Source organism: Aquila chrysaetos, chromosome 16 (genome assembly GCF_900496995.4).
Source record: "Aquila chrysaetos chrysaetos chromosome 16, bAquChr1.4, whole genome shotgun sequence".
In the NCBI taxonomy this organism is placed as follows: Eukaryota; Metazoa; Chordata; class Aves; order Accipitriformes; family Accipitridae; genus Aquila; species Aquila chrysaetos.
The window spans coordinates 10,803,216-10,817,646 of record NC_044019.1 but is presented as its reverse complement, the minus strand read 5'-3'; the positions used below and the strand labels follow the sequence as shown (position 1 = coordinate 10,817,646).

At 39.2% G+C, this 14,431-nt stretch overlaps 1 protein-coding gene across 11 annotated transcripts in view; it reads left to right on the top strand.

Annotated features, from left to right (window-relative positions):
* The window catches only part of CHID1 (chitinase domain containing 1), a 139,430-nt gene that overhangs the window by 14,115 nt on the left and 110,884 nt on the right, over nucleotides 1–14,431 (top strand). For 10 of the 11 annotated variants that reach the window (XR_005934074.1, XR_003926839.2, XM_041129000.1 and 7 more), the window contains exon 8: nucleotides 5,676–5,768. The exons of the other annotated variant lie outside the window; for it this stretch is intronic. Coding sequence is in view for 8 of the 10 variants with exons in the window: in XM_041129000.1 (XP_040984934.1) it covers nucleotides 5,676–5,768 (93 nt within the window). In the remaining 2 variants the exon portion in view is untranslated. The remainder of the gene's footprint in view (nucleotides 1–5,675; nucleotides 5,769–14,431) is intronic. 11 annotated transcript variants of the gene reach the window in all.

The window sequence follows — 14,431 nt, the reverse complement described above, 5'->3', positions numbered from 1 at the left end:
GTCCTAACTCACTAATAAATTGGGTTTTGATTTAAGCACTACTTCATATATCAGAAAGCTGGATTAATTGCAGCTGAAGCTTTCTTTTCAGTAGAACTCAGGTGAGCAAGTATCCCTGTGAGATACCTTTTTTCAATAGCTGAACCTGAGTTCTGGTTGGATTAAAGAGGTATGATGACATCTTCATAACACATGCTCTCCCCATTGTCTGGATGTTGGGGCTTGAAACACTGAATTACCTAAAGACCTTGTGACAATTAAATTTTGTAAGTATCTCCATATAACAGGGTAACAGTGTTAGCTCTGTGCAAAGCTTCTGTAACCCATAAATCCTGTGACCAGCCTCTTTAAGAACCCGTGATCTCTGAGCATTTTTAAAATGAAGCAAATTTAGACACTTCTCTGTCAGCCCTTTGCATGTTTCTAGAAAATCTTGATTTTTTTGAGTACTCCAACATTAGAAACAAATGAAAATTCTTCCTACAAGGCCTGAGGAGTTACTTAAAAAGAGCCTTCAGTTTCCTGTTCATCCTAGCTGGCATTACAGATGAGGTGAAATGTTGCTAAGAAGTTATGTTGCTGGCATCCACTTAGACATGCAATTCTGTGGTTTCAGGCTTACCATGTATCTTCTGTTTTACATCTTCTTAAGCAGAACTAACTTTATCTAGTTTTGTTTGTTTTCAAGAGCAAAAAATATTCTAACCATTCTGGTTTGGTGTTAGACTTGCTCTTTAATGCTCAGCAGACTAAAGTCTTAAATTATATCAATCCTTTGTGCTGCTTTCTTTTGTATATGCATTTAAACTTTGATTTTAGCAATAGTATAAATTTCATAGAAGAGAATTATGTGCCTAAATATAGCTGCCTGGTTTCATGTTAGATATCATAGGCAGCCTGGTCTCTGGCTGTTCGTGTAGGGTCCTAGATGCCTTGAGTCTTACACAGCAATCCTGTATGCATGCTTTGTATACCTTTGGACATATAAAATGGCATTAGGTTCTTATATTTAGATGCCAAAATACCACTGGTTCTATCTGAAGAACCTGAATTGTCTTGATATGTCTGTGTGTACCTAAGTTTTTAGGGGGTTTATACTGACCAGTTCAGGCTCCTGTAGACATCTAATACAGATACTTCGATGTACCCTCTATAGTGCTGGTACCTACTTCTTTCCTGTGATTTCTGGGAATAGAATTATTGATACACAAATCACAGTGAGGTCGAATTTAATGTGGGGTGAAAGACTGCATCTAACTGATCCTGCCTCCTCTCATGCTGACAATCATTGCACAGTGGAAAATTATTCAGCTTCCCATCTTTTATTCTAAAACATAGGAAATTAGTCTCCTAACAAAAATCTACATCAGACAAGATATCCTATGCAGCTGATACCTCAATACTAATGTGTTTTCCTGCTTCTTATAGTTTAAACCTGCTTCTTAATTAAATAAGCATCTTTTATCTAAAACTTTCTTGACTGATTTTGCAATAAAATATTCCAAGTTATTCATCCTGTGGCATTTAATTTTAGAAATGTGCATGGCAGAAATATTGAGATAACTGAGCAAGCAAAGGTTCTCCTGCTTATTTAGTTAACAGCTAGACAGGACGATGTCTCTCTTACTAATCTCATTTGTGGGTTTATTGGTGGGTTTTTTTTCTCCAGAGACCTGGGTCATGTTGTGAAAAAGGCATGAAGGTACCCACCAGAATCTCACAGCATTACATAAAAGTGCACACGTTATTCTGATCAATCTGGCATTAGCTGACAGATGGCACTGCCATCACAATCAATCTCAAAAATGTGATTTTTTTTTTTTTGTTTGTTTGGTTTTTTTTTTTTGGTTTTTTTTGTTGTCACCACGTGCTGCAGGCAGTTGGCATCATGCAAATGACCTTCAGACATCTTATTAATGTTGGTAGCAGTATAGGAGCAAAAAGCTCTTTGGCAGTTCTATCCTTCATGTTAGTACCTGAAAAATTAATCTATTTATCAAAGATTTGTCATAATTCACTCCAGTTTCTTGGTATTAACTAGGCAATGAAATGGCACAAAAGGGCAATTTCATCTTGAAGGAGACAGCTTTATTCTGTCCCATTTTCTTGACAAGGCGTACATTTTAGGGAGTACTGCCTACCAGCTTGTGCAAAAATGTGGCTGAAGCTGGAAAGTTGCAGAGTTCTGAAGGGACACATAACTGAAGGGAAGGATATAACAGCCTTACGTGTCTTCAAGGCTTTTCAAATTCATCTACAGCCCACTCGTGTGCTGAAGTAAACTACTACAAGGTGTCCCAAACTCAATAGACTAGCAATGCTGGAAAATGGGAGTTCAAAAAAAATAAGCTTCCCTTAAACTTTGGGTGATCAAAATTTGGGGGTCTGCATACTTTATAGAGGACAAGATACTTTGAAATCATGAACACTTGGAAAATTGACCTACCAAATGGTAGTAATAGAAGGCCTGAAATAGGAGGAACAAAGTAGGCCTTAATTAGCTCAAGATAGAGTCTTAGAACTGTCAATGTTGTAGTAGCTACTCTGAAGTTAAATTTGACAATGGTGAAGTCTCTGGTAAATATTTAATGAAGCCTTTTCAGGAAGACTGATTCTATTCCTACTTTCCTGCACCTCATTATGATGTTTAAAATGTCAGTAGCTTTTCTTTCAAAATTACCAGTGGTAATATGGGAGAATATTGTGTTTAAAACACTAGAAAGCACTGTTGGGACACATTAAAGTTTTAATTTATAGCACAATAAATGAGCATTCTGCTATTGCTGTTTGGGGGAGAGGGGAAGAGTGCACATTTGATTTACATAATCTGCCTTGGCTGACAAATGGAAGTGAGCCTAAATTAAGTCTTTAACCATTAATTCTGTCTGATTTGCTAGAAAGTTTTCAGGGCCCAGAGACCTGGCTTGACATGTTAGTGAGTAGATGTTAATCTCAGTTTCTTGAGCAAGAATCTGTAGTTGTCTAGCTGACCCTTTTCTTCCTGACCTCCTCCAAGTTGAAGCTAATTATCTTTTGGCCAGAGCTATACTGCTTGGATTTGGTGGCAGGAGGAGAGAAGTGGCTGTTTTAATGGAGTCTGAGTTCTGTCTGCTAGCTACAAAATAAAACCAGCAATCCAAACTGCACTCCTGCCCCTTTATCAGGCCACAAATCCCTGTCTTTTGTTTACAGTTGTAGGTTGTGGTTCTACGCTGTATGCCTTTCTAGTTTTAAAATGACTGCTTTTGTGCAGTCACTGTTTTTGTGGGTGCATCAATGCTTTTGTGGATACATTCTTACCTCTTCTGGCTAACCACCAGTGTCTGACATTGCTGAAGAAGGGGGAAACCTTGAATTTAGTATTCACTTGAATTTTTTTTTTCTCTGCATCTGGTTCAAAATAATACCAACTGCTTTTCTTCTTATGCTTCAAACCATTGCTATTTGGGTAGAAAAATTTTAGGAGCTGAGGCAGATATGTGAAGATGCAGAGTGGGAGCGAGGGTGTTAGTCTTGTTTCTAAATGAAAAAGATGTTATCTTGCTCTGCACTTATGTTAGGTTCTTTTGACCTATTCTGCCCCTCCTTCTATCCCCTCACCTTTTAAATAATTAAATTTAAAGTCAGCAAATGTTTGCATGGTGTAGACGTCTCAAAGTTCCTAGAGCTAACAAAGGCAGCCAGGCAGAGAAGAGAGATCCCTGCTGATGAACAGTGTAGAATAATCTCAATGAGAGAGGAATTGATTCTTTGGTCAAATTTATCTTATATGTAGCATCTCTGACATCTAATAAAGTGTGCACTCATACTGCAGTTTGGGCATAATTAGTGAAAAAGGTCACTTAGCCATGAGACACAAATCAGTGGGAAAGAAGGCTTAGCTAGTTTTAATACTGATTATAGTTTTTGATAAGATTGTCATGTGGGAGCTGTGATGTGTATGTTGGAGTCAATAAATGTCTGTTTAGTTTAGTGTTGTAATTTTTTAATTTGTTCCTATGGAAAAGGATTCTTCTTTGCTATAATTGATTTGTCTGAATAGTGACAGTCTTAATGTTGAATGCATATGATAAGGAAATACGAGGGAAAGCTGTTACTTTCCCAGAGCAAGAATGGTAGAAGTATGTGCTGCAGACAGACCAAAAGCTGATTCCTGTAATCTCATCTCTCCCCCCGGGAGAGAAATATAGGTGGCACTGTGACAGTTTATTGTCAAGAGCTGTTCAGCACAGCCAGCTCTTAAATCATAAGCACAAAATACTGATGGTATTGGGAAAGTGATAAAACTTGCTTTGTTTGTTTGCCAGGATTTTGAGAGTAATGGCTTTTGTAGCGTCCTTAGGAAGTTTTCATCAGGCATCAAACCATATCAGGGAAAATGAAAATACTTGGTTACCTTTGGATAGTGCCTACATTGTGCAAGTCAAGCATCATTACTGTGATGGATAATTTTATTGGAAGATCAGTGATTTCGGAAGAATATCTCTAGGATGATACTGCCTCGAAAGGCATGACTACCAAAAGTTGTTTCTGAGAGTTCAGGTCTAATCCAGTTTAAGTGGAGCATACAACTTGGATGATTGCTTATGTGTATCCTACCTTTCCTGCTTTAGTACTTTTAGCCTACTGGAATGGGTTGTGAAGTTGCTTTCTACTTGGTTCAGGCTTAAGCATAGTTCTGAACAGATCTAGAATTCTGTGCTAATACCATCTGTCTGACTGCCTTTGTGGATCCACCCTGCCAGTGGGTAAATATGAAAGTTGACTTTGTTCTGAAAAATGGAATGCCTTAAGGAAGGCACACAGAAGGCCCATATTTATAGTGCAAATTCAAGGTAATATTGGACTCCTCTTAAGATAACAATAGCCATTAAACTTTTTTGTTTCTGCAGTATGTCTCTGAAGGATTTTCTATTAACATCACCCTTCAAATAAGGAAGACTAAAAACAGTTTACATGAGAATTTTGGAGTTTATTTTCCTATTGAAGTGTTTAGAATATGGATATGAAAATCAGCTTTTGTGAAAGTCTTTAAATGATGCATATGGAAGGTGATACTTCCATCAAATGTTTATTTTGTAGCTATACAGTAATATATTGAGAAACAAAAGGGTTATTTATACAGAAAAAAACAGCAGCAGAAATGTTTCTAAATACAGGCCTCAGAAATACCGCTTGAAGATTGCATGTCTTGCTGTGAAATCATCTTTACAAATTCTCAGACCTCATATGTAGTAATACAGTGGCAACTTGAATATATTCAACAGCTGCTTGTTTCAGAACAGTGTTTGGTTCTTCTATTGATCTAATTCTTTTTACTGAATATGACCTCAAGAGGTGACCTGCTCTGATGAGATATGGTGGTTTTACATGCTACAATGCATAGTTAGATTAAAATAAAACTAGGAAACATTTTAGCCCCAAGGTGATCACCTGTTCCAATAAAACTAAGACTGTCTACAGCAGTTCAGTGTTCTTAGTCCTGGAAGAGGGTAAACCTCCGATCAATCTTCCTAATTTTTTTTTCTGCTATGGTCATTCACTACAAACTGTGTTTGGCTATCTTGCCAGCTGCATCTTTTCAATTATTTCTACTGTTACTTGTTAACTTGCTCTTGCCACTGTATAGCACCAGTTTTACTGTCTTTCCCTCTAACAATATATTTATATTTCAGGGAGTTGATTCACTTGCTCGTTCACCTTTCTGAAGCTCTGCATGAAGCACAACTTAAACTCATACTGGTCATCCCTCCTGCTGTTGCAGCAGGGTGAGTATTCCTATTTAGATGGCAGGTTCCAGATGAGAAATACTTTCATGTCTGATATACAACGAATTCAAAGCTTTGTTTATAGCTATGCAGCTTAAATGGATAAGAAATTGTTTGAGTTTTGTAGTCCTGTCTTCATGCCTGTTGCACTGAATAGTCTTCGCAACTATGTGTTTTCATACATACCTCATAACTTTTGATGTCAAAATAACTTGCAGAGGGACCTGCTATTGTGGTGTTAACCCAAAATGTCTGGTAAGAACTTCCAGGAGAACAAGAGCAGAAACAGTTGTGGAGCTTAATGACTTGTTGACAAGGGGTGAAAAGAGTGTCATAAAGGTAGCATATGAAAGAACTTTGTGAGCCTCTGGGCACAATTTCAGCTATGATAGATAATAGTTGAATTTTCTTAAGTAAGAAAAACAGAGCTATAGGAAGGAATTATATGTATGATAGGCCTGTGGGTTTTTAAAATTATTTATTTTGTGATTGTCCATATGTACAGAAAATGCGTTTAGTAAGAGGATATTTAGAATTGTTAGTGATTCTTTTTATTTGTGTAATGATTTGAATCTGACGGATGTACCAGTTGATATGCTCTTCTGGCTCGACAGCAGTAAGCAGTTCTTATCTTTCAGTGTTTATAGCAGAGAGATAGTTACTTCCTAAGATTGTATTTGTTGAAAAAACCCATCTGGAAAATGAGAATGAAATTTCATTATATATGGAAGGAATTTGAATCCTCTTTAAGTTTTTACATTTTTAGGAAAAGATTCTACATTGTCTTTAAGTGATGTATAGTAAAACTAAAAAAATCACAGTTTTACTATATCTCTAGTCTTCTTCTGGAAAGAAAATTGCACTCCAGTATTTCGGTATTTCAGGGAGATTATGTCTAGTCCTTCAGGGTTTTGTATGATCAATCAGTGATTACATCCTTGTGAGCGTGAGCAGATAGAACTGAAGACAAGGGTGGAAGGTGATTCAGAATACCAGCAGAGTGATGTGACTTCATTATTGTAATTTCAAATTGAAATGTGGGCTATACCAATGCTATACGGCTTTATTAGCAAGAGTTTTGCCAGTATCCATCTGTCACTTGGTAACATTTGTTCACATTTGGATGCCGTTCCAGGTCAAAAGATGCATAGTATGCTCGCATTGTGAGCATAGCTATCTGTTGTACTACCTTGTGGAAGAGTGTTTATGGTATAAAATAGTGCTACAAGGATCTACAAGGAATACATCATGCCTTCAGAGAACTGTGGTAATAAGGGTTATCTTATCCCCAAAACTACCAGGTTCTGAATCTCTGTATTCTACTGTCCCCTTTCCTTGCTTCTCAAAGGTAATGAGCATCCCTGTTACACTATGGACAGGCCAAATGTTAAAGTTATGTATACGTCATGGGTGATGGCCTTTTACTGTCAGAGTGAGAAGCTCCAAATCCCTACATAGTTGTTTTTAAGGGGTTTGGTGGGTGCTATTGTCATATGGAACTGCGGAATAATGAAGCATAACCTGTTGTAGAGGATTACATACACGAAACAGTCTTCATAAAGTAATTGAGTATGTTGGAGTGGGTTCTGCTAACTGCAGAATAGGTGACAGATGGGACACACACGCTAATCCTATGTCGTGCTTATTCCTTATTTCTGAATTTTACCTAATGGAATAGGTATCTTCTGGTTATGCATGTATTTTTGGCTTACTGGGCTTGACTTGCTGATAATGATAACTGGGGAAGACTTGTAATATTTGCATAGTTGGCAATGCAAGATTTTTTTTTTTTCCAAGTTTCCTTTTTCCTTCAAGCTGTTTACCAACCTTATGCCTGCACATGAAAATTCAGGATAGTAAGTCAATATTAAATAGAGAGCCATTATTAGGTGTTTTTCAGGTGAGACTTAGCAGACAGCTAAAGAAAAATATTACACTGTCTCATTTTTCTCACTTTGGGCTGTATAACAGTATGGACAGGCTCACAGCCACTACAGTTTATGACAGTTTAACAGCACAGTTTCAGGGTGGTGTTGTACAACCTTCTAAATTTCTTGTAGGCTGTCACGATCTTTCAGTGTACATTCATTTTCAAGGTGCGAAAAAGGCTGAGAAAATGGAATGCTTGAGCAGGCTTGTAAATGTCTCTTCTGTGGCTGGACTTTTCTCTGCAATGGTCTCAAGTTTTTGTTGAGTTTTGTGGGGAGGTCTGATAGCATGAGGGGGAAGCAAAGCATTTCTGCCTACAGATATTTGTGCAGAGCTTAAATGCTGCATGCTGAAAAGATTCAGGGACCCTATGGTAGGTGGCTAAAAAGTTGTGTATGTGCTGAGATCAGTTAGCGTCTGCACTGTAACTGTGATGTCGCCTCTTCTGTAGGTTAGTGATGTAACCCTGTCCAAACCAGTTCCTGAATATAGGACATGTACTTTCTACAACTTTAAGATTTTAAGCCCAAAATAATACTTACCTGTAATTTTGTTCTTCAGTAGCTCCATGGAATCTGATTGCAGGTTCTGTAAAACTGTGTACTTCAGGATGGTTTTTGTTGCTTTCTATTTTCCTCTATTGCACAGTATAACTGTTTTAGATCCTTAAAATGAAGTAGCTAGTTTAATGCAAAAATCCCTTTGCTTCTGTGTGTGGCTGGCCACCAAATTTTGATAGGCAGAGAGGGAGAAGCAGTGTTTTGAAGACTATGGCAAAAGCAAACAAAATAAATTCCATGTAAATTTGTGAAGTAGACAATCCTGTAAAATAATATGTGTGCAGAGCCCTTTTCTTTAGGGACTGAAGGGCTCTGACAGCCTACCTGCATTTTGAGGAGATTCCTTCCTATCACTCAAGCCCCTCTGTTTCTACCTCAGTTCTGGTGGTTTTTGCATCATGTTTTGTGAGAGACTTTATTCGTAGAACAGTACTAGTTTCTAGTGCATTAAGGGAGTAGATCCAAGTCTCAGGACAACACTAGACATGCTGTTGTTTCTTTTTCTCTAGACATGGTGTGGCTTGTTCCCTTTTCCTCGTACTCTGTATTTTCCATGGTCTTCCGATGTCAGAATACACACGCTATAATGCTGAGGCAGTTTGGCATGCTGCTACACTCCAAATCTTTTAATGTGCAAAAAGGAATGCACTATATAAATGGGGTCAAGAATTTATTGTTTGTCCACTTAGTGTTTTAATGGTCTGATAGTCCAAATTATCTAGGTAATACAGAAAAGCCTCATTAACATTACAGCTAGAATTGTTATGCAGAGCCTTCCGGCTTTCTGCCCCTTTTCTATGGTGTTATGCTCACCCTTCCACTGTTCCTGTGGGTGCTGAGGTTGACACTCAGTATTCCTTCAGCAGAAAGATGAGTTATCAGCATGGTGAGGTTTTTCTCGGGAGCAGTGTCATTTTCATGCTGGAGGTTTCTTCTTTGTCAGCCTTCAGTTTCACTTGGGGCTATTTCACATGTTTTCTTACCACAGCCTGCTTCCTCTTCCTTGGCTCTCAGCTGAAGTTTGAAATTTGTGCAAACTCCTCAGGTCGGTCAGACCTTTTCCATATGTGGTATTCCTAGAGCTGGGGGCAGTACCCACTTGACCACCACACAATTATTTGGAAGAAAGTTCAGGCCATAAGACGCAAAGGATTTTCAAAAGGACAAAGCTTTTAATCAGTGCTGTTTCTCAGAATGAGGCATCACATGTGTTGCAAGTAATTAGAGCTACAGGGTAGGTATGTTGTTCCTTACTGTCATGGATGTCTTTGCATGGCTGTTGAGAGCCACTTTTGTGGCTGGTAATACTTGAGTCTTAGGAAGCCAGCTTTCTCTGTCAAGAGAAGGTTGAGAGTCGCTCAGATTTGCTTCAGAATATAAATGCTTAGGAGCTTCTTCTGATGCATGGATGGCTTTGCTGGTAAAATTTTCTACTATAGGGAAGGTTCCTGGAACGGAACCATGCTTTCAGCTATTGCCCTCTGAAATGCTAGCATGGCTCCCAGTAAGCCAAAGTGTTATATGCCTTGTTGTATTAACTCATTGCACCCCAGAGCAATAACTGCAATACTTTAAAAATACTTCTTTAAAAATAAAGACATGGAAACTAAGTCCTTAAAAATCTATTTGTGGCTCATGAGATAACCTTTGCAACATTCACAGACCACTAATACTCTGATTTCTTGCAGATATGTCTGGAAAATTGTGGGCTGGTATGCCTTTGCATCACACAGATATTCAATGGTCATAACAAATACTTTGAGATTCTTGTGCTTTGGTTAAGTAAAAAATAATGAGAAGTTACTGTGTCTTCTCTCCTCTCTGTCATTTATTCCAATCTTTCATGCTGCCCTCTTATGATCTACTTTTCATCCCAATTGATAGTTCCTTTTTAAAGCAATTTTCTGTTGCTATTAATTGTAGTCTATTACAGATAAAGCAAAGGAGAACACTTCAGAACATTCTTCTAAAATGCTTTGTCAGTCACTTCATCACACAGATGCTTTTAAAAATGCTAATGCATGCTCTGACAGAATTTAAGTAATTGCTGTAAACAGTGTTCACATGTAAGTGCATTTCCTCCTTTTGGTGGTAGGGAGAAAGTGGAGAATACTACAAACCTTAAGATTCCTGTTCATCATGATGCCTATTGACATTACCAGATTCAGTCTCATTGCCAGAAGGACCTTAGTCTTTTTTGTTTATATACAGTCACATGGGGCTCTACAGTCTATTTTTTTCTAAATCCTGAAACGAGTTGAAGCCACTATAAGCCCTCTGGATTCTTAAACACGTTTTGCCTTGACCAGAATTTGCTTTGTTATGGTAGCTGTATCTTTGACTATTTAACAGTCAAACACTACACTACACTGAGGTTCGGACCTTGTGTTGTTATTTTCCCTCCTGCTGACAAGATAGTGGGTTCACAGTTCCAAAACTTCTGAACTGGGGTTTAGAAATGCCCTTTTAGAGCTGGGAAGAGCTGTCTATCTACAGTGCAGGTTTTAACCTGAAATATGTATTAGGCCTGTCCCTAAATGGCCTTATCTGCAGAGGAGTAGTGAAGTATTCCTGTTTTCTAAGTGTGGGAAATAACACCTGTAGTTTATATGAAAGAATCCAAAAATCTCATTCCTCTAAACAAATTAGGAATGCAAAAAGAAACAAAATAAAGTTTCTGGGATTTATTCATAAACTTTATTGCTCAGGAGAATGCATTAGTCACATTCTTTTCAATTAATACTGTTATATAAGCCACCTGTCTGTGTCTTCCATGTATGTCTTCCTATTGCATTAACTAGAAAAAACCCTTTAACTTCTTGAGTAAATAGGTAGCTGAAAGTATGTGCATAAGTTACGGAAACATCCGAAAATGGTCACAATGTCCATGCATGCTTTAAAGCTTAGAAGTATATTGGATTTAATGATATCAATAAGTAGAATCCTGAAATTTTCTTTCTGCTGTACCTGACTTTTTAGATAGTAGCTGTATTTAAAAATTTTTGATTTATAGGATAAGAAGGCTTCAGCTGTTATTGTGTATTAAATATCTCATGTCTCGAAACTCACTTTGGGTTTTAACACTTACACATGGTTGAAAGTGTGCTTTAATGCATCTTATATTCTTTATTTGTTGGAATCACTGTAGACTGTTAATCAAAAATACAGCAAAAGGCATGGAAATAAGTACCATCGAGAATCAAATAATATTTTAGAGTTCAGCAGCTGGCAAAAGTCTGATAAAGGAGACATGATCTGTATGTGGAATACCCTAACCAGTTGGGATGCTAGGAGCTGCAACGTTGTTCCTTTTGTGTTTTACCCTGATTAAAATTTAGAGAGAGAGCATAGTTAAATGTAAGCAGTTTATTTAGGAATGCGTTAAGATCAAAGCAGTCTGGCAGCAAATGCTATCTGAAAGGAGGCACTTTTGAGAGCTAAAAATACTGGTTTGCTTAGGGAAAGAGTCTGGAAAATGCAGCATTGCACATGAGATCAAGTACATGATGCGGGAAGGAAACATAGTGGGTCATCTCTTTAACTTCTCAAATTCAGCTTTTGCAAACAAAAACTAAGTGAGACTTGTCCTCTAACTGAAGCTTGCTTTCATAGCTAAAGGATCCATGAAGCCTTTGGTTTTTGGTTTGCTTGTGAAATGTTCTGGGCTAAAAGAAAACTTCACTCAAAAAAGAATTTATTTATTTTTTTAAATCCAAACATTTTATATATTCCTTTACAGCATTTTTTTATGTAGCTGTTTACAGCATTGTCCAGGGACGGTTGCACTGGCATAATCAAGGGGTGGGAATGTGTGTGGAGGCTGATCGGGAGGTAGGAATCTCTCTAGCAAGCTTTGCTGTCTACAGAGAATGCAAGTAGAGCTACCATGGTGGCAAACACAGATTGAGATAGTTAGTATTTCCATCCACCTGATGTCCAGGAATTGCATGATTTTCCTGCAAACGTGAGTGATTTGCAAGAGAGAGGAACAGCAGGAGCCAAAGCTATGCTTTAAAAAGTGTGTGTGTTATACTGTGACTCTCCTTTGGGGTGGGAGACTTGTGGTTGCATATGTCTGAAGAGAGGTGCTAGGACTGCTGTATTATGTAAATGGTTGCTAGAGCAGATGGTTTGCTGAAGTCTTCCAGCCTGTCTTTCAACAGATTGTCTCAAAATGTTAGTGTTACTGCTTTTAACATGCATGGATATGGATACATGGGTGCATGTATAAACTATGTGAGTACCATTTCTAAAATGGCGATGGGTAGCCAGGCATATTCTGCCCATTGGTGATGGGGGGTAACTCCATTTGTGCTGAGTAATCCTAGGCTTGGTTAAATTCCTGGCTTAAATATGTGCATTTCAGTGATTATTGTACTGCAGAAATTATACTGGTGAAAGCTGTGTGGGTGTTTTTATACCAATATCATAAGCCTCTTTCTGAATAGGATAGCTGTGCTGGAGTGAACTACCTTTATGCTTAAATATGCTGTTGGGGGGGGGGGGGGCATGGGGAAGATGGCAAATGGAACTTGAAATTTGGTTGCACCTGTTCTCTTAAGTCTGTAAGTCAGGGACTGAGTTGGTTATTTTATTTGTTTCTCTATACTTACAAGTTTTATGATATGTTAGGGGTGCTTTTTCAAAGGCAAAAAGTGAGGCTTTGAATTTGAATAGTAACTCTTTCCTGTCTGCAACTAAATTGAATTTAATCTGACTAGATTATTACATATTTTGTCCAGGTTCAGCAACCATGCTATCCGTGGTGTTTCCCAGTTACTGTGAAGAAAACAATGAATAAAGAAAATTCTTAAGTTTATTTAGATGAGCTATCATTGGAAAGAGCATCAGTAATACTCCTGTTTCCTTTTGTCCTGAGAAAGAGCAAAGGCAGACAAAAAGCTCTCAGGAGCTGGAGATAGGATGTTATCTTCACAGGGATTCTGAATCTAGCCATGGTTGCATAACCACGACCTTTCTGGCATTTGTAGTTTATAATGGACATTAGACATATGCTGTAACTGTGTTAAGGATCAGCTTGGTATACACTGAGTCATTAAAAGCGGTTAGTTTGGCTAAAACCAGTGTTAAATAACTCTGTATTTACAGACAGGTTGTTGGTGGTCACTTGGACTTTTATTGTCCCCTGCAGTATAACCCTTTGCACAAAGTAGCAATAAAAAATGGCATTGGCTGTGTCACTTCATGATATAACACTGTGCTCTTTACTTGCATTTTGATGGTTAGGATATGCACCAAGCAATTTGTCCTGTGTGATGGATATCCTTTTAAAACACCTGTCTTTAGGTTACAAGACAGTAGCTGCTCCTTGAATAGCAGGTGATTCTTAATCTCTTGAAGTTGTTTGGAATCTGTAAATGAGAACAGGGAAAATCTCAAGTAAACAAACTCAGTTGCCGAGGCGAGCAGCTCTGGTGCTGGCAGGATCCGCAGCGGAGCACTCCAGTGCGGTGCACAGGGGCGTTCCCAAACCGGGGAACCTCTGGGGAGCTGGGAGACCCACTGAGAGCCCGCTGCTCGCGCCACAGCGGCTGGTGGGACCCGGCCAGGGCCGGGAGCAACAGGACAAGCCGTGTCCGTCCCCCACCCCAAGCCCCTAAGGAGTGTTAGCGACCAGGAGTGCGGCTAACAGGGCGCAGCGTGGCAGGTTGTGCAGCAGTCTGTGCAGCAGGGTGGGCAGGAAGGGTGCTCAAGCTCTGCCAGCTCGACCGGGAAGCAATGGTATCCACCCAGCAGAAAGCCATGGCCTCTCCAAGCTCTGCACCCGCCATGACTGACACAGCTTCCCAGACGGTGCTCCAGTGGGAACGGGCTGTCACCCAGGTGTCAGGCTGCAGGCTGTGCCCTACTCTTACGCCAGTACCTAGTAGCGAGCACACCAGTGGGAGGTTCACCCAGGTAGAGGAACTCTTCTGCTTAGTGACAGAACACCGGGAGGTGAGTAGGTTGAGGAGTATCATGGAGTCGAGAGAGAGAGATTACTGGAATCACACTCTACCTCCCCTGGGGCAGGCCTGTCAGGCAGACAGGGCACGTGACGGGGAGGATTCCCCATCCTCTCTCCACCTGGCTGAACATGGTGACTCAAGAGATAGGGCGCAATGGCAACAAGTACCTGCCTGGTGCAGCAGGCTCGTCTCCTCTGTGACTACC